The following is a 21,130-nucleotide window of genomic DNA, read 5'->3' on the forward strand; positions in this document are numbered from 1 at the left end:
TAAAAATGATTCTGCAGCTCTATTGCTTATCGCCAAACTTACCCAGCAACCACACTATCATAATCCATCCGTCTAATGAAAAAAAAAAAACATCCCATGGAACATTTAAAAATCATCATCAGAAAAAAGGAAGAAAATGTCGTACATTTCACTCGGATAAAAACAGATCAAAAGTTTCTTTTCTTTCAAAACAAATCACAAAAACAATGAATTACATTAATGGTTGCCTTAAATTGATAACCCTAGACTGAACCTGCTCAGCGCCTACGTGCCAAGCGACCACGCTACTGAAACCCAGCCCTTTTGAGAGTGAAGCGGATGTTTTTTCTTTGGAAATAATAAATGTTTCGCCAAACAAAAGGGTATAAAATTACATTAACAGTAGCTTTCAAAGCTTTATATATTAAGAGCTGCGTTGCCCGGCTTTGTCCGGTCTACCTTGAGAGCATAGAAATAGAAATGATTGTCATAGAAAAAGAACCAAATCGAATTTTCTAAAAATTGCTTTGAGGTACACACCCATATGCTACAAACTAATTTTGTGCCAAATTTTATGAAAATCGGTGAACAGTCTAGGCACTATGAGCATAATAGACATCCAAACAGAGAGACTTTTAGCTTTAATTTTAGTAAAGATGTCTGATCTGAAGTCATTTTATACAACAGCCAATGGGGCAGCCTGGGGGAGGTTTCGGGGTTAAAATAATACGTTGGTTTATTTACGTATAAGGGCAGTTATGACTGAAAACTGCACCCAGATTGTAATTTCTGGCTGCACTTGGTCAGCATTAAAGATATCCTTCTCTTCATAATTCTGGCTACAGTTTGGACCACTTCTCTACATCTGATGCACAAGCAGTTGCTGCTTCACCTATTACTTTTCCTCAAGAAATATTGTTCTGTGTTTTGAATCTGCCCAACCATCCGTTGGAGTGCAGAAAACCCTTTTCAGCGAGTGTTTCGCAAACTTGCTTGCCTTAAGTTTGCGCATAGGACTAATCACGGGAAAATTTCTACCCTGCTGAATAGGGAACTATTTTAGCAGTGTCTCTTCCGTGTTTCCCTTTTCTGCACAGTATATTTTATTCAAAGAATATATTCTTATTTCATGGGCAGCAAGAGTCACATTGCAACTTTTCCAAATGTTTGAAACTAGATTTTACAAACATAATTCCTTGTATATTGTTGACTGCTGATAATTTTATGCTTATCAGCAGTCAAAAATACTTTCCAATTTACAGAATTTGCAATTTTGTTTGACATTTTAGCTGCATTTCTAAAAAAAAGGCCTGCTTTTCTCAAATCGATCATAAGAATGATGAAGAGAGCCACAGTAAAAAGAAATTCTTAGACTACTCCACTTTCCGATTTTCACTCTCCTGTTTTGTCCAGAAATCTTAGAAATTAATAGATTGCAGGAATTAGCTAAAGGCTGGGCGAACAAGTATTCCTCCGCAGTTGATTCCAAGACTTGGAAAGTGGCGAAGAAAAGAGGTTTCATTGTGCAACCAAGGGAAGGAGAAGAATAGGAATGTTGCTTGAGAACTAGTTTGTCCTAGACAATGAGCATGAAAATGAAATTTGACACAATGAGCAAAATGCCATCAATTTCAGGTACAACTCCTGTAAGTTTAATGTTGTATTACTGAAAAAGGAAATAGGTGGAAATCAGTGTCATAACCAGACTTTTGTTTCAGGGAGAGATTATCAAATACATTTCTCGGGAAATCTAAATGATGAACAAATTTGATTTCATTTGTGTAATCTTTTGATTTTTGTTACACTAGGTTAATTTAATGAGGTAGCTGTTGTTTTTAAGGCATTAACATGAACAAACATAAAAAATGACGTACTTATTAAATGAAGGATTGAAATCTGATGTGTACACTATGACTAATAACTTCACCCCTCTTAAATATTCAACATCTTTTTGATAACTCAAAAAAAATGCGTGTACTCATATTCTTACATTTGAAGTACAGTAGACCCTCGTTTTATGCGGGGGTTACGTTCAATGAAAATCCGCGTAAATCGAAACCGCATAATTAGAGAGCTAATACTAGTGTGAAAATAGGGGTTTGGTTCTGTAGATAACGAAATACTTCATTCTAATGAAGACTATTTGTATAATAAGTTTAATGTGTACTTATATCGACTTTTATGCACAACATGCTTAAAGAAAACATAAATTAATTTCATTTCCTGTTTATAAAGAGGAGTCTTTTGGCAGTCATTAAGAATTTTTCCCTGGAGTTTTTTTTTCCAGAGCATTAATGCATCAATGATCACTTGCCTCATTTCCATGATAGAATCTTCCTTCACTAACAAATCAGAAAGGTCATTTGCTACTGTCAAGGAATGGCTCAAAATTTTCAATGTGAACGTTTTTGGTTGTGTCTCATCGATGTCGGCATCCTTGTTGATTTTGGCCTCCTTTGTCACTCTTAAAGGCTGTTCTTCGAGTGAGTTCTGAACTGTGTTAGTATAATAACCTTACTTCTGGAAAGAGCTGTGGAGCCAATTTCATAAAATGTCTGCAGTGGACGAAGCTTGATTATTAGCACGCCAAATTGCAGTTTTATTACTTGTAATCTGCAATCTTTGGGAGTTTGGATTTTGAAAGAGGTTAAAATTTTTATATTTGCATTGCCGCATCTGCATAAAATAAAATAAAGGTGTCAAATCTTAAACCGCATAAAAGAAACCCGCGTAAAAAGAGGGTCTACTGTAATACCTCTTAAATTCATTTTATGACATTTATAAGATAGATATAGAGTTTAGCACTTTCAAATTTAAAGAAATTTTAATCTTTTGTTAGCATTAGGTACTCAAAATTTTAAGGAAAACACTGTTGTAAGAAAGGATGTTCGCAATAACTACAGTAAAAATAAATATTGCAGATAAAACACTGAGTTAGTACAATCCTTCAATAATAAAAATTTTCTTTTTCAAGTGAAATTGAAAAATAAATAAATAAAAATCATACAATAAAAATATTTTTTTTTAACAAAAAAAGGATAATAAAAATCAGAATTATAAAGGGGAAAAAAGGATAAAAATCTTTGCTGAAATTCTACAAATTTCCATCTATTATTTTTTTTAATATATGTTTATTGTTGAATAAGTTGTATTTTTATTTTTCAGAATATTTTTATTTGTTAATTTAAATTTTTTACTTTTAATTAAAATTGAACTTTCTTCTTAGGGCCAAATGCAAGTGGCAGTGGCAGCTGTTTACCTAACTATCCAGGATTTGAAAAAGATGTTTTTAAAGTTGTTAGAGATTTTTTTCTTAACACTCAATCACCATTGCTCCCTGAGGCTATATCTTCTGTTCTTTTACATGCATTTTGTGAGTATATAAGTATATATATTTATCTGTATATTCTGTTGCTGTTTTATAGTTCTTACTTCTCTAAAATAGTAATATTTTCTCTTAGGTTTCTTTTTGAATTGTAGCTGCACAAAATATTGAGCATCTTTTCAAAATTGTATGGTTTTGTGATTTATGTAAACCCAGGTTTATTCATTTTCCTCATTTTGGCATTTTTACCATTTTTTATAATAAAAAAATGCCTTATGGTAGTTCCCAATTCGTAATTCCGATAAATGGTGTGATACTACATGCGTTGATGGTAACATACAGGGGTGATTGTAACTCCATGAAAAATACCTGAACTTTTTTTCCCAAGAAGAAAAAGTGTTTTGATGGGCATAAATATGCATTACGTGTATGTACACATCATATTATGTATATAAAAAATTTTGATACATAGTTATTTGTTGGGCATAAAACTCGAAGTTTTGATTGGACTTCATACGTCCATGTGCATGGAGGGAATTAAATTCTTTTAATTTTTCTCATTTCTTAAAATTTTTCAAAGAATGTTTAATTTTCCTCCTTTGTAACTGAATCCTTAACCATTAATTACATTCATTTACTAATACACTAAAGCCTAATACACCAGCATTTTTTAATGATTCCCAGTTTCTTTTATGAGTATTTGTAGAAGAATGTTGCATTGCAATAATGCCTTCACACCATCATTAGCATATGTAAAGGGCTTGTTGCAAGAAACACAAAACCAAAATCCAGCCCTATCAATTTTTTTACACTATATTTCCATCTTTTCATTGTAGGAATTCACTCTGTTTAACCATTCCCAATTAAACTTGTTCTTCTTTCCTGCATTGATGGAGCCAATATCTTCAGATTTATCCAGATACCTCATTTTTTAAATGAGAACATGCAAAGTTCAAATGAATAAATTTATCAAACAAAAATAGTAGCGAAATGAAAAGTAAGAGTTAACTAAACAAACTAATTTATATTTACGAGGAGCATATTAATAACGATAAAGTATAATTAGAATTAGTTCAATAACAACAGAACGAACGCAGATAAAGATCATAAACCAGAATATAAAATAAAGAAAATATTTGCATACGATCAATTCCTCCAACTGCCATAAAGAACAAAGACAGGAGTCGAAGCTCTTATCCCTTTTCTCTTTCTACCTTCCCCCAGTTTACAAAACATGACCGTAGCTTACGCTTTATATTTATACCAAATGTCTTCAATTTGGATTTTTTTGTTTCATCAAATATCGCCCTAAATTTTACTAAAATGAGTTTTTCTGAAAATATAGAAGTTCCGGTATTTTCGAAGATGAAGATACCGGAATTAAAGATGAAAATACCGGAAATCCAGTAAAATATTGGAACACAATCACCCCTGAACATAACCGCGCATGTGGATTGTTATTGGCAGCACCTAATTTATGGTTAATCAGAAGTAGCCATTTTATGCTGTAAATTTGTTTGCTGCATGTAGAAGGTTTTTTGTACAATAGACCTCTGGTCACAGTACTTGGTTTGATCAAGACCCTTTTCCTTCACTTCATATTGCAAGGTTGTTAATGCTGTTGACGTTGACAGTAGCAGTTTTCAATACCAAATTCTTCTTTTTATAAAAAGCAAAATTCAATATTTCAAAATTATATTGCCAATACTGTAATTTTAATGTTCAAAACTGTTTTCCTGAAGGAAATGAATGGTGTTCGATTTCCTTTTTTGTAACTGAAGGCCAAAAATAAAGAAAAAGAATACTTCACATTTTCACTCATTTTTAGTGATATAAATTGAAAGAGTGTTGCAGTAACCCCACACAAATAGATCAAGTCTTTTAACCACCGTGTGGTTTGGCTCTTTTAAAGTTACAGCTCTTTAAAGCAGTGATGTATTAAGCAAAATAAATGTCTGAACTATATTTAAATCAAAAGAAGTGTAAGAAAAAAGTAGAGCCGGACATGACTTGTCTTTTGTGAAAAATATTAGACAAAAAAAAAAAATGTATATATATATATATATATATATATATATATATATATGTAATTAAGGAAGCTTCAATTTGTTGTTGTAGTTATGGTGTTTTTGCATCCTTAATCTCCTCTTTTATTATTTTATCATGTCACAGGTGTTTCTGTGTTTGAAATCTACACAGTTGCTCGAAATTGATGCAAAATTAAAATTTTTGCTGCTGCAAACTGCTCTATATTTGTATTTGTACTGCTCCAGGCTGCTCCAAATTTGCAATTTTACTGCTCCAGACTGTTTCAAATTTACCGTTTTACTGCTTCAAGCTGCTCTAAACACACCATTTTCCTGCTCCTGAGATTGCTCTAAAACGAGTTTTGGTTGGCACATCCCTGGTGTGATGATAATAGCCGAAATGCCTTTTCTTTATGTTATTGATAATCCATATTTAGACGTAAAGTTCTTAAGTTAATATGCAGACACCCACTGCTATTTATTTAATTGTGCTTTTCTAAAATGGTTGGTAGTATTTTAGAACTACAATATTCATGTTGGAGCAAGCTACCTCATTTGTACTCTGTTCCTTATTTCTTGATTTCTTTTAAAGCTGAAGAATCAGATATGTATTTTTAAAAATTAATAAGTCGCCAAAATTATACTTTATATTTAGTAGTGTTTTAAAAAGATAATTTGTAAGTTGATGCTTCATATTGCCATCTGTAAAGTTTGAATATTGATTCTGTACCACAAATAGTGCTCTGGTCAAAATTCTAAAATCAAATTTCTCCATAAAACATTAAAAAGGCAATAACTATGTTTATACGTCAGATCTTCCCTTGGGGATTTTTTAACTCGTACTTGGTGGATCATTTTGGTGTCAATTAAAAAAATTTTAGAAAAATTCTCAGCTCTTTCATCTCAAACAACCTTCAACTTTTTCAAAAAAAAAAAAAAAAAAAACCTGTTTTCTATTTTATTTTATTTTATTTTTCCATAAAAAAAATCAAAATCAATGAATGTTGATTTTCTCCCTAATTCTTAGGAATAAAATACATGAAAAAATTTTGTGGTCATAATTTTGAAACAAAAAGCTGATTTTTGAGGACGGAAATCAAATTTAAATATCTTTTCAATACTTTTCTACAGAGTGTCACTCACCAAATTTTGTCAGAAAAAGGATTTTATACTGCTCTATATTCATTATTTTTTCAAATTTTTTAAATTGGTTGAACAATACGAAAAAACTAAAAGGTGATTTAACGAAAATATAATCTTACCAGAGAAAAACATAAAGAAAAACCATAAAAACTTAGACATATCCTGCATGAAGTTATTAAGATTAGATCAAAATGAATAAGTTCAACGAATGCAATCAGTTTTTGCTAAGGAATATCCATCTCATACTACTGCATTCAGATGGTTTAAAGAATTTTTCTGAGGTCACAATAATAATAACTTTATGCAGGATCTGCTTGGTTTTTTATGGTTTTCTTTACGTTTTTTCTCTTGAAAGATTATCTTTTTGTTGAAAAAATTATTTTTTATGAATTTTTTAGCAATAAAAAAGATTCAAATTTGTTTGAACTCAAAACTAAAAAAAAAAATTTACTTTTTGATTTTTTTGTATTGTTTTACCATTTCAAAAAAATTCGAAAAAAAATCCTGAATGTAGAAGAGTATAAAAAATATTTTCTGACAAATTCTTTGGTGAATGACATTTTTCAGAAAAGCATTGAAAGAAATATTAAAATTTTATTTCCACCACCAAAAATCGACTTTTTGTTTAAAAGTTGTGAACATAATATTTTTTCATTTATTTTATTCCTAAAATACGAAAAAAAAATCACTATTCATTAAATTTGAGTTTTACTGTGGAAAAATAAATTTAAATTGAAAAAAAAAACAGGTTTTTTTTTTTTTTTTTTTTGAAAAACTTGATGATTGTTTGAGAAAAAGAGCTGATAATTTGGCTAATTTCTTTTTTTATTCGACACCAAAATGATCCCCCAAGTACAAGTTGAAAAAGCCGCAATGGTAAATTTGACATATAAACCCAGCTTTTGCCTTTCAAAACTTTAATCTTTGTATTGAATTTAGCGAAAAAAAAAGTCAAAAAGTGTTGAAATTGGCTTTTTTTTAAACATTAGTTTTACAAAATTAGGGATTCCTTTTTTTTTTTTTTGCTGCAAATCTTTCATGTGTCCTGCAGCAGTGCAAATTTACCTAGTTTAGAACAGAAGATTCTGTTATGAAACTGAGTTAAGGTGATATAAAACTGTTTATTCTGCTTAATATTTTACTGATACAAAAATGAGTTTGGGAGTTTCTAACCGTGCATGATGATTGAAGTGAAAAACCAACATAAATAAAGCAGAAATTGTCAAGAAAATACAGCATATAGCTATCTCAAGGCTACAATGGACCCTCTTCATCAATGTAAAAAAGTATTCAACATACAAAATTGTTGTGTGTTAAACATTTTTTGCACTAATCATATTTTGCACTCGCAACCTGCGTTATGTTACTTTAGTACATAAAATCAATTGCTGAAATTATTTTTGTCGTACAATGTTCATTATTTTTTTTAAAGCCATTTAGATTTCTCATGTTTTTTTTTTCGCGAGTATGTAAATGTGTTGTAACGTGTGTGTTTGTTCATGTATGTTTATTTTGGGTGATTTTTTTTTTGTTCCTTCATCTAAATCAGTGGTTCTCAAAGGGGCCCACATGGACCACCAAGGGTCCACCTCCACTTAGGTTTTTAAAAAAAATAAATTTAATTTTTTTTAATGAAATCATGCAATATATTTTTTTAATGAGAATAATAAAAATAGTATTCTTTAATAATATTTTTATAAAATGATACCGTTTATTAATTGTAATAAAATAATGTACAGAACTTATTTACATTTTTAAAAACTTTAACTTATATTTATTCTAATCAGTTCTCTAACCTTGGTTTTTCCCACATGCCAGAAAAGAGCAGGTAAGGGTTATTGAAAATCTGGTATACCCGAATTTTATAGCATTCCAACTGATGCAGAGTAATACGGTAGTGATTATCTCAACAAGTCAAAACTTTTTGCATCTCATATTATTTGCTTTGATTATTATTATTATTATTATTTAATAGGTTCTGTCATGAAAATAAATTGCCGCTCTCTCCATAATTCACCAGTGCCCGAAAATAAAGATAACTGTAAAACAACTTCGTTATCACCTGGAGTAAAAACATCCACACCTGTTACTGACCATGCTAACTCGATAAATTATCCAGCTATGTCAAGTGCAGAGAATGATGGGAAAATACTCCTTGATGATCCTGAAGCAATGTGGGATTACCCATCATCTGTTTTGTATGAAACTGATTTTGCCACTTCTGATCCAATAACCAGAGTTGTTCCTGATTATTTTGGTCTGGCACCTTCACATGTGAACCATCCAGGAAGTATGGAATCTATAAGTACAATTAGTGTTTGCAGTATAACTTTAAAAGCAGATCTTTCATCTGATCAATTTAGTCCATTGAAATCCTGGAACTCCGATTTTCATTTGAGTAATTTATTTCACAAAGATTCCAGGTGTCGAAATGTAAATGGATCTACTGATGAAACTAAATTAAAATTGAGACACACACAGTCCATGTCCGATTTTATGCATGTACCTGAAAATGAACAGGATTGCTTGAATACATCAAATGCCAGTACAAAAACTATCACTAATAATGGGAAAAAGTTATCGTTTGATAGTTTGAGTCTCAAATGTGTCAACCATGATTCACAGAATGATTACCTGAAAGAATCTTCCAGTGCCATTTGTTTTCTGAAAAATGTTTCTAGTCCTTTCCATAATGGCACAATTTACTCAGGAACCAAGATAGAAAGTGTTTCTCAGCATAAAAAAGGTAATTTTTTGTTTTTCATCTTTATTTTAATCTTTTGCTTTCGTATATTTCTTTTTACTTTCTTTTATATCTATACTAATATTATAAAGAGAGAGGAAGAATTTTTGTGTGTTTATATGTTCGAGGTAATCTCCGGAACCATTCCAACTATTTTAAAAATTCTTTCACTATATGAAAGATGCCTTCTTACTGAATGACATAGGCTATAATTTGAAAAAAATCTGATAAATAGTTCTTTTTTTATTTCAATTTAGGTCCGAATTTCACGTAAATTGTCTATTATTGGCTATTAAAGGGATGAAAAATTACTTGCACATATAATATTATATATTGTTGAAAAGGGTAGAATTTTCCACGTTCTAAGCAATTTGTTTCAATGCTGTAACTTCATTACGGCAGGAGTAATTTGTTTGCGTTTTTAGCTCGAACTTTTTTAGGCTTAGCTGAAATTTTAGGCACTACTTTCTTCATTAAATCTATCAATAAAAAAGTGAAGGAATTGTCCTACAGTTTTCTTTTTGACACCATTAGAAAAAGCGATATTTATTACTCCAAAAATATCTCGACCTACGGTCGAAAAAATAATCTTTCTCCAAAGGAAAAAGTTACAAGTCGTTAAAAATCAAGTTGGAATAAATCTAATCTCCATTAAAACTACTGATGTTTTGTTTCGCATTGCCATGGTTACGTATGTACATGGTTTTAGCTTCACTTCATTTTAATCTCTTAAAGGTCCACAAACTTGGCGCCACGGAATTATAAGCAATGGAGAAATGTTTTCGCCAATTCTGCATATTTTACGATCTACGTTATGATAATTCCCCCGGACAATGTAGAAATTGCGAGAAGAGTTTGAAAACTAGGAGTCTTAGCAATTTTCCCAATTGTCGCCAAAGACTAAGGGCTAATGTACTTCGGCCATGGCTTTGCTGATAGTGAGAGAAGCAAACAATTATAGCCCATGATTGACAATAGCGCCAAACCCCCAGCTATCGAAATATCTTTGAAATTACTAATGAAAAGAAACCAGTGCATCATAAAAGCAGGGGGGGGGGTGGAAGTTGTATTTGTACGTGCTTTTACATTTAATTCTAAAGAAGAACATTACTATGATTTAGCTTTTAAAACTTAATGAAATCCAAACAAAATATCAATGTGAAAAGTAGCCAAGTTCAATTGAAATGAGGTTCTGGGTAGACGGTGTCACCGACAAGATGCAGATCTTAACGGATAACAAGTTCCGTAGCAGTTCCTCATGGAAATTGGACTGCCCCATGTTCTTCAATTCATTTAAACCATGGTTTAAACCAAGTGTTTTTTTTTTAAAACCATGTGCGGTTTTTTTTTTTTTTTTTTGAAAATTGTCATTATTTTCCCCTCATAAATTTTAAAGAAAAATTGCAAAGAGTAAAATCTAATTAATGCAAAGTAACTAAAAAAGCTTTATAGATAAATTACAGATTCAATAAATTTAGAAACTTATATTTTTTAGAGTAATGCAAGTTTGCGAAATAGTTTTTATTTTGTTTTTTTTTCTTTTTTTAAAAAATCTATGCAGCTTTTCTATTAAGTACATAAATATACAAGGCAGACTAACTAAGTTTTTCTAAAATCACATGGAAAAAAAATCCAAGTAACTCTTTTATAATTTGTATTTGTCATTATTTTTTGCTCTTATACATTTTAAAATAGTCCAAAAAGCATATTTCAAATATAACTTCATATACTACCTAATTTGCTTGATTACTTAAGATTTATTGAGATAGATTATGTACCACTGAAGCGATGCATAGTGTAAAAATATCTTAACACTAGAATATTTAAATGACAAGAGAAAAAAAATAACTAAAGAAGTTCAAGAACACTTAGAGTAGGCGTAAAATTGTGCTTATACCTGCACTTTTTGCATCCCTGATAGACAATACAGTCAGAGCAAGAAAGGAAAATGTATAAAATTATAAAAACAGAAAACATTCATGCAACTCGATGCTCTTAAAAAAAAAGTTAATGCCACGTTTTCACCTTTCAAAGATTTTTTATCCTAATATAAGAAAAGAAGTCTCATGTATGAATGGTGGAAGAATCAATCAACATTAATTTTTATGACAGTCTTCATTATTCAAATATGTTAAAAGATTATTTTCATTTAAGTTTGTACTGAGGCTTTTAATTAATTTTTTTTTTCTTTGGTAAAAAAAATAGAATTTCTACATGCATTAACCAGGAGAAATAATGTCTACAATGGAAAACATAATGATATCCTTAAAACCTACTTGTACTGATTCTATATTTTTTTTTCACTGATACATTAGGTAAAATCTTTAAACAAAATGTGCGTTGATTTTTAAAGTTGAAAAATGTACATCAGACTTATGATTCATTTGTAGATACTGCAAAAACTTTCCATGTTTAAGAATGCATGAGTTTAATTTTACTTATATTTTTTTATTTATAGTAGATAGCTATGATTATGAGAAAATTAATTTGCAAGAATTTATTCTTGGTTTTATTGCAATTAATAATGCCTGAACTATCATAGTAAATTATTTCTTTGGTTATTTATACCAAGACCCATTTACATATTGTATTTTTTTTTTTTTAAGTTAAAGATCTTCAAACAATATTCTCCTATAGAAATCTCTAAGTGTGAGGAAATGAAATTACAAGTTTTTACTCTTAATTATTTAATTAATTACATTCCTTAACAATTAATTCATAAAACCTTCATGATTTTCCTAAAATATAATTCTTTTTCCTATAAATAGTAATTAAAACCAAATAAACCCAGTTTAAACCAAAAAAACCTGGTTTAAACAAAAGTTTTTTTTCCAAAAAACCGGTTTTTATACCAACCCTGATGCAAACACAAATTTCTCATCTGTGCAAGTATAAATAATTTTCATACTGAATCAGGCAATTGTGTACAATGTAACAAGTTTTATCAATACATAAAACAATAGAATAAATTTATACACACGTAAAGACATGAATATAAATAAACTTTCATTTCAAGCAGGTAACACAGTTTTATAGGTCGACTGTACGATCCCTTTGAAGCAGGGCTGTGGAGTCGGAGTCGGACTGATTTTGGGGTAAAGGAGTCGGAGTCGTTCGAAAACATGCCGAATCCGACTCCGGGTTTCCTTTTTTTCTTCAATTTTCACTGACTCTCCTTGCAATTAAAAAAAAAAACTGACTGCTAATTAATTTGATTACATGTATAAAGGCCTACTAATATGAAAATAACTGTCATTGTGGTAATCAGCTGGCTTGATTGTTTATCGAACTTTCTGTAACAGCTACCTATGCTGCACTCTTCTATTTTGCTTCCTGTCATCCACCTGTTTTGTTGCCTAACATTTTCTAAATAATCACTTTCGTATAAAAATAATAATATATTTTTTACCTCGATCTCAGTTATAATATAGTAAAAGGAATATTGTTTGAGTAAGTCTGGAAACTTCCAATGGTGCTTGGTAAATTCAAGTGTAAGTGTTGGTACGAAAGCGCAAATCCAAAAGATCCAATGAAACATAAATGTTTTTTTAAATCTAAAGACTAACTTTATCGAAGAAAGATTGGTTATCATTAAAAAGTACAAAATAAAATAAGTAGATGACTTATTGATTACAACACTCAATAATTGTAGTTAATCCTAAAATCTTCATATTAAGGTTGATTCTGAAGCTGCCAATAAAATTAAAATTGAGCCAAGAAATGTAGGTGCAGTAAAAGCTTTGTGCAAAGTTGTATACCGCTGCATTTTGTGAAAAAATTGCTCTAGACGTACATATACCGGACTTTTCCCCGCAATATAGGTCAATGTTTTCGTTGAAATTTTTGAGATGAAATTCAAGATTTATTATGAGGGAAATTTTTCAGAATTAAAGTATTTCAATTTTTCAACTCTGAAATTAAGCTGAGGTGTCAACCACCAGATGGATGTCATCCAGTGGGGGGGGGGGATCGCCCCTTCTCAAGATCAGTTTTTTGATCTAGCAAAAAAGTTCTTTTTTTTTTCTCTCAAGTTACAGCTTTGAAAAATTGAAAGCACAGGATTTGATCAAAATCAATTTTTAAATATTAGAGGGGAGCAAATTAATCCTTTTCAATTTTTTAAAAATGGGATTTTTAAGTAATCTCACTTTAAAAATCGCAACTATTGGATAATTTGATTTTCAAATTGAACTTCTAACGTTGTATGCATCTTAGGTTTACAATAAAATACAACGTGAAAATTGCATAAAAAGGAATTAATATTTCAATATCTGTTTAGGGGTTTCCTCCCCTTCCAGTAAGGGAGGGATTTGAAGAAGAAAAAAAAAGTAAATAAATAAAAAAGCTGGAGTCAGACTCGCGGTTGGAGTTGAAGTCGGACATTTCTAAATCCTGGAGACAGAGTCGGCCAATTTTCTACCTACCCCGCAGCCCTGCTTTGAAGTATGCAAATGCAATAGCGTACCCTTTCATTATGACCAGAAACTTTTTTTTTTATTGCACATGTGCTTACAAAAGTAGTTTTGATGTTGCTAATCCTTCAACTAATACTATATCATTTTTCTTTGGCTTAGTTTCAGGAAGAGGATTCAAAAATTTGAGCATTGCATAGTTAAAGAAGGTATTGCTTTTTAAATTCGCGTCAAACCTCACGAAGAATTCTGATCTGGAATCCTACCTCGTACCCATTCAACGTTTTCATTGGCTGTTGCGAAATCATCATTAAAAGTAAAATAAGAAAGAAAAATTTCTGTGTATGTTTTACAACGTATATGTTACATTTTTATATTACATTGCTACTCATTTATGATTTCTACCTTTTCACGAACTGGTTGTGCTTTTCTTTTTATGCTTGTAATTATTAGTTCTTAAAGGATTACCAAAAAAGTAATATTTAATTTATACGAAACATATGAGTATCAGGATAGATACAACAGATTTTTTCTTTCATGAACCAAAAAAGCTAAGCTAATTTAGAACATGAAATTATGTGCTTTATCAATATCCTAGGAGATACTAAATGGGAAGACCTAAAAGAGTGGAATGGTCATTTTTACTGTGCAACCCTGTTTTAGTAATACTTGAACAACCCATTGAAAGAAGGCTGACAATAGATGAGTTGAACCCTGGGGAATAGATAGACTGTTTTATCTTCCTGTATTTTTGACACTAATCCCCTCGTTCATCAAATTATCACTCAAATGGTGCACAAGAAAATTATGGATGATAAGAAGCAGACTAGCCTGCCAAAAAGGCACAGAAGTGTATGAGCTTCATTCTCTAAACAAAAAGATTCAACATGTACTTTACAATGCATGCGTGACCTTTCTACAATAACACAAAATTTCTGAAAAAGAAAATTATGGTATTCAACTGGGGAGTTTTTCTGCTAAAAAGTCAGATGTTTTATTTGTCTTAACCAAAACTTTTGCTTTAATCTATGCAATATGCAGGACATTTTTCTTGCAATTAAATAGTAACCAAACTTCATTAGATGTTAATTTTAGCCATGATTTCGTATTAACCGTTGTTGTATTAATAAAGTTCATACATACAGCTTCAAAACTTTAGCTGATAAGGTATTAAGGGTATGTAAATTTTATACACAATATTATACTAACAGTTTTTTCCTTCCTTAGAAGACTCATATCCAGAAGAACTGAAAATAATTTTTCAGATAATTTTGTTATTCCTGTCTCCGCCAAATCGTCGTCAATTACATCTGCTGCTTCGTGTTATCAATAAAATTTTGAAAAATGGAAATTTTGTTCTGGATGTGAATACTTCAATGCGAAATTATGTAAGTAAGCAATTATTGTACTGATTATTTTCATTCTGTGGCCAATAATTTTTAGGTCCTAAACCTGGAATTGCATTTTAAAAAATATAATGCTATCAGAATATTCATTTTTTCCTAAAATTGACAAATAAGTTTATAGGCAGGATTTGTACAGTCCTTCAAGATCATTAATTTACAAAAAAAAATTAAAGTTATAAAAAGTTCTATAATTGTTTGAAAATTGCACAAAATCCTTAACTTTGTTCTCAAGATTTTTTTCTTCTGTGTACACAATTTTTGTGAGACAATAAAAGTCCTTTCATCAGGAGTGCCTCGCCCCCCAAGGACAATGATGCAGCCCCTCAAATTCTATGGAGCCATCCCCAACCAGAACCGTGCAAAATCACTCGCCCCTCAACTTGAACAAAAAAAAAATATATTGGCGCAGTCTGTGCCTGCTCTGAAAAACCCAAGCTTCTTTGCAAAAGACCAGCCCACTTGGGTTTTTGATGAAAAACCCAGGTTTTTTCAGGAAAATTTTAAATTTCTATTTCAATATTTATTGTACTGACTTGTACATTTCTCAATGCGTTTGCTGTTGTAAGTTTTATTTCCTTTTTGAAAATCTTTAAATGTAATCATAAGAAAAACATAAATGAAAGTTAAATTGTTTTTTTATTACTAAGTACTGCTATTTTGTTTCAACTGATGTTACATTTCTTTCACAATATTTAAAAAATTGCTATATTTATTTGTCACACACATCCTATGTAATTTAACAATATGTATACCTAGGGTGTAATTTTAAGCAAAACAAAATGTAAATTTTTTTTTTACAAATTGGCCATTTCCAGATAATTCTACATCCTTATTTAATAAGGACTAACTTTCTTAATTATGTTTCTGATCACCAGGAGAATTTAGTTCTCCTGGTTCCAATTGATTCCAATAGTCAACAACAGCATTTTTTATTATTATTATTATTATTATTATTTTTTAATACAATCGGAATGACGTAAAAACAACAGAAAACATTTTTGGTCTTATCTCAGAGCGGTATTTTAAAAGGTATTTACGACTAAAAATGGATTAGTTTCGCTTTCATGTGCTTTAGTAGGGTGCTTTAGGTATCTTTGTGTTTAGTTTGGGTATTAATTTAGGTAATTTTTGTATTCATTTTTCTGTCGAACATATGTTTTTTTGTGATTATTACATGGTTGAATGATATCAGTTTCCAAACCACATCTTAACTTCCAAAAAAAAAAAAACATCTACTGTATATTCAGAAGGAACTGTTCCATTCTTTCCCTGCATTTGCGGGCGCTTCTAGGGCAATTACAAAGCCTTACAAGTAATTAATGAATTTTTTATGCGGAAAAAGAATTTGATTTTCGGATTCAGGAGATCATTTTTGATAAGTTGGCATAAAAATTTGGAAAATTCGCGAGATGCTGTTATTGTCCATTATTGGAATCAACATTGGAATTGATTCCAATTACTGGACCTCAATCAGGAGACGCCCTCCCGTTTTTTTTAGAGTGGCCACTTTACCAGCCTCCACCAATTTAAATTTAGAATTTTGTTTCAACTCTAATACATTTTTATACTTTAAAAGTTACAGTAAAAAACTGACAAAACTGGATAGTAAAAATTGTAACTTTTATTTTTTACTACGCCTGTAAAATCACCTCAAAATCAAGCCTCTAGACAAGAATATCCTTAATGCAGACAATTTTTTTTTAAATTCAAAATAAACATATAAAAAAGTGCTGTAGCTCTAAGTATAAACATAGTTTATCCACTAATATATCTAAAAGATATACCTACATAAAAGTTTTTTAGAAGCGTCATTTTAAGTCTGCAAAAATTATATGGCAGTTTAAACAGGTATTGGACATTGCCCCACACAGGACCTCAACAGCAAATTTTTATTGTCCAACTGAGTCTGACGCAGGACTGCTAAAAATTAGGACTCGACCGATGGCATTTTTTGGCCGATGGGCCGATTGCCGATGGCCAATGCCGTTGGCCGATGGCAAAAAAAAAAAAAAAAAAAAACAGAAATAAATTGATAAGATTGTCATTGATTTAAAGGATTATTGATTCATTTCACTTTACTTCCTTTCTACGAATAAAGAATTGTAATCACAAAAAAAAATCATATTTCGACCTAAATTTCTATTTTACTATCACCAAATTTATACTTCACTAGTTTTTTCGGCAGATCTGTACATACATATGTAACTAAAAACATATAGATAACCAAATATCCATTTTGAACGCCTCCTCAGTTAATTATCGCAAATTCTCTTGTGATATCTTCATGCGCGTAAACTTGCGTCACTCAAAAACGTTATGAAATAGTAAATTAAAAACTCATACGTACGTAGTATGATCTAAAAGTTCGAGGTCAAGTTGTATAAAACCTTACCCTGAATAGTTCACATTACCGAAGCATATACCTATCTACAAAATAGTCACCTTGAACGATTATGCACTTCTGCCAATGTTCGTATAGCTTTTAGAAGCACTCCTGGAAGACATTTTTCGCAAACTCCTGTAAGGCCTCTTGCGCTGCTGCTTTAACTTCATCGTGGGGAAGAAGGCGACTTTCATGTTGAGGATGCACAGTTCGATTGGTCAATACTCTGATATGACAAACAAATAACATAACGTTTCGTCGGACTTAGCTCCATGTGACTTTTTCCTGTTCCCAGCAAAAAAACATTTGCATAGACGCCGCTTTTTTCCGTCAGGAGAAGATGAAGCTGCATCATAGAAGTTAGCGAAAAATGACTTCCAGGAGTGTTTCCAAAAGTTATATGAACACTGGCAGAAATACATAGTCCCTTAAGGCGACCTTTTGAAGGTGGATGTGCTTCGGTAATGTGAACTATTATGGGTAAGATTTTATACAGCTTGTCTGCGAACTTTTGCATCGTACTACGTACAATCTGTATAGGGTATAGTTATGCTTCTCCTTTTTTGACTGCTGTATGATGAAAGAGAAAGAACAATAGCCAAAAAAAGAAGGAAGAAAAACAAAGAGACTGTTTAATAATTCTTTGTTTTTTGTTTTTTTTTTTTTAATTGAGCATATAACTAAGATTTCAGTAATGTTGTAATAATGTATGGATTTAGGTACACCAAACATAGTTAAAAAAATTAAATTTTGTTGTTTAATCATTCAAAAAAAAATAATTAAGAATAGAACTATGAAACCGTCAACAAATTACGCAATTAAAGTGGAAAGATTGCACGTAGACATTTTTTAGTCATCAAATTAAACAAAAAAGGTAACAGATAAATTAGAATATTAAATCAAAATAGTAATATTTTTATATTTATTTAAAATTTATGAATAGAAAAGTTTGCATTTTTCATAAAAGCTATAACAGTGACATACATTTTGCTGAAAAAAAAAATAGCCATGAAAAGTGCAAGGTTCTTAAAACGCAGGTTACAATAAACAAACTCAATATTTACACCAAGTTAATAACTGAATACATATACTACTTGATCTGTTGTTTGCACACATAGTATTGAACAATTTGATTGTTTAATCTTTTATGAAGCTTTACAAACAAGTTCAAATTAAATTTTTCAATTTAACAATAATTTTCTGAAATTTGAAAAATTGCATAATAGAAAATCCTTGAAACTTTTCTATAAAAAACGAAATAACTTATTCATTGATTTTACATAAATACATAAAAATAGTTACTTACAACAGAAAAAAAATCAATTGCTATTAATGATGCAAAAAAGATGGCAATTTACGAAATATAGGTGAAACACGTATGAGAAATACGCAAAATGACATTTCTTGACCAAAATAAATAATCGCTAAATATTTAAGAAATACTTGAAACGACGAGGTAGGGTTAGGGGGGTCACCCTCTGATTTTGGAGTAAATCACTCTTCGGCCCCAACTTCTGCCTCATTTTTTTTAGTACAGAACAGCTACCACCAACGCCTCGGAAGAGTTTCTGAATCTACTTCAGCACTTCCGAAAAAAAAAAAAAATTCAAAAGTCCCTTTGATTTTTGAATTATGTCACCATTCAAAACGTCTTTAATCAATTTCTTACATTAATGCCCTAAATTCTTTCTAAACAATAGATAAAGTTTGAAAAAAAAAATCTCCAATTTTATGAATGGTGTTAGTTTTAAACAACTCAGAAGTACAACTAGAGTTTAATTTCAGAAATTGAGGGAGTGGGAGGAGGGGCACGCGAGTGTTCTTGGAAATTCAAAAAATAGTCGTAAAAATAGAGTTCAAAATAATCATAAACATTGAGCAGAAAACCCTTTCAAAACTTGCACCCGAGTTTGTTTTAACGTGCAATAGGGGATTTAAAATATAGCAAATGTTGCACTTGCGCAAGAGGCCCCATAACCATAGGGCCACCGAAGGAGTTACAAAAATGCGAATGATAAATGTGTTACAACTTCTGTGATCCCCAAAATGTATTTCGACGGGCCCCAAACTTGTAACTCCGCCGAAGCGATACAGAAAAGACTGCATTACTGTGATTTATATTACAAATATCGAAAAATTGAAAATTGCCGTCGGTTCAACGGGAATCTAATAAAATGACACAAAAATCGGTTTCGCCATCTCATATTTGTTTCCATGGTCTCTAATTCGGCAATATATCACCAAATGATCATCAGTCTGAGACGCTATATTAGTTTTGCTTTGAAATAAGTAATTTATAGCCAAAAAAAATGAGTAAACAGGCTTTTCAGAACACCCGATCGAAAACAAATAGGGAAGTGACAACTGGAACGTCCGCAGACCCCACATACGAAACTTTAACCTTCTACAGATTATCATTTTTGAGTTATGACTTATGACAGATACATACGTACATCCAGCTGCAAGAAACAACGCAATAATTAACTTGTTTGGTACCTGAATGTAGTATTAAAAACTCTTCTAGGGATTACTAAACATAGAAATTCATACTGAAATTTAAGTAAATAATTTTATATGAAAACAACTAATTTTACTTTGTATTAAAAAGTAAAACAGCAAAGGTCCTTTTTTTTTCAAAAACATCGGCCAATTCCATCGGCTTTTCGATGTTTTTTAAGGCCGATGGGCCGATGTTTCCCGCAAGTTAGCATCGGCCGCCGATGGCTAAATAGTTGAGCCATCGGCGCCGATGCATCGGCCTGGCCAATGCATCGGTCGAGTCTCCTACTAAGAATTAAATTAAAAGTTTATTTTTAATTATATAAATGTCACTTTTTTGTTTTTCGTATATGGAAATTTTATCTGAATGTTATCGATAAGATTTCTCTTATGTTTTAGGCTTCAGATATTGAGGGTGGAAGCAGAAAATTCTTTTTTTGGGGGGGGGGATTCGGAAAATTCAATAGCCCCCACCCCTCTCCATACTATGTTTCATAACAAAGTTTTCATGATTTTATTTTTTATTTTTTATTTATTTATTTTTTTAGGATTCCTTCAGGCCAAAATGAATTAATTTTTAAGCACATAAATATTATGCACTAATATTCTTTGAGTGTGGACGTAAAATATCTTTAACGTTACAAGTCAATTAAATACTAAACATGGGCGGATTTATGGGGGAGCAGAGGGGAGCAATGCCGCGCCAGTTATGGGAGGACTTTATGTAGTAATAACACATCTTCCAAAAATTTAAAAAAAAAAAAACTTTGTTATGAAACATAGTATTTTTTCGTTTTTGAATAGTTCAGGAGAGCATGGGTGGATTTATGGGGGGGGGGGGGGCGGCAAAGGGGGCAATGCCCTCCAGTTTTGGAAGGAGTTTATATAGTAACAACTTATCTTCCAAAATATTATAACAAAACAAATCATGATTTTTTTTTTCTTTTTTGAATAGTTCAATTATGTTGGCATAAATTTAGGTTAAGGTTAAAATCCAAAAATTAGGATATTTAAACTAAGCCAACATTAACTGGCCGTGTAATGTCAAGTTGGAGACAAGCAAAAAACATGTTTCAGAAAAATACATTTATTAAATATGACTAGAATAACATCCCCATAAAATACACCCCCAAAATATCATAACAAAAGTGGTTCCAGAAAATAAAGAAAAATGTCACCAAAATGTCGATGCAATCGCTTGCCACTCCGAAGG

At 31.1% G+C, this 21,130-nt stretch overlaps 1 protein-coding gene across 3 annotated transcripts in view; it reads left to right on the forward strand.

Moving 5' to 3' along the window:
• The window catches only part of LOC129225827 (DEP domain-containing protein 1A-like), a 94,718-nt gene that overhangs the window by 32,835 nt on the left and 40,753 nt on the right, over positions 1-21,130 (forward strand). For all 3 annotated transcript variants that reach the window (XM_054860341.1, XM_054860342.1, XM_054860343.1), the window contains exons 7-9: positions 3,206-3,352; positions 8,450-9,220; positions 14,857-15,017. In XM_054860341.1, coding sequence (XP_054716316.1) covers positions 3,206-3,352; positions 8,450-9,220; positions 14,857-15,017 — 1,079 coding nt within the window. The remainder of the gene's footprint in view (positions 1-3,205; positions 3,353-8,449; positions 9,221-14,856; positions 15,018-21,130) is intronic.

This window comes from Uloborus diversus, chromosome 7, assembly GCF_026930045.1.
Source record: "Uloborus diversus isolate 005 chromosome 7, Udiv.v.3.1, whole genome shotgun sequence".
Lineage (NCBI taxonomy): Eukaryota > Metazoa > Arthropoda > Arachnida > Araneae > Uloboridae > Uloborus > Uloborus diversus.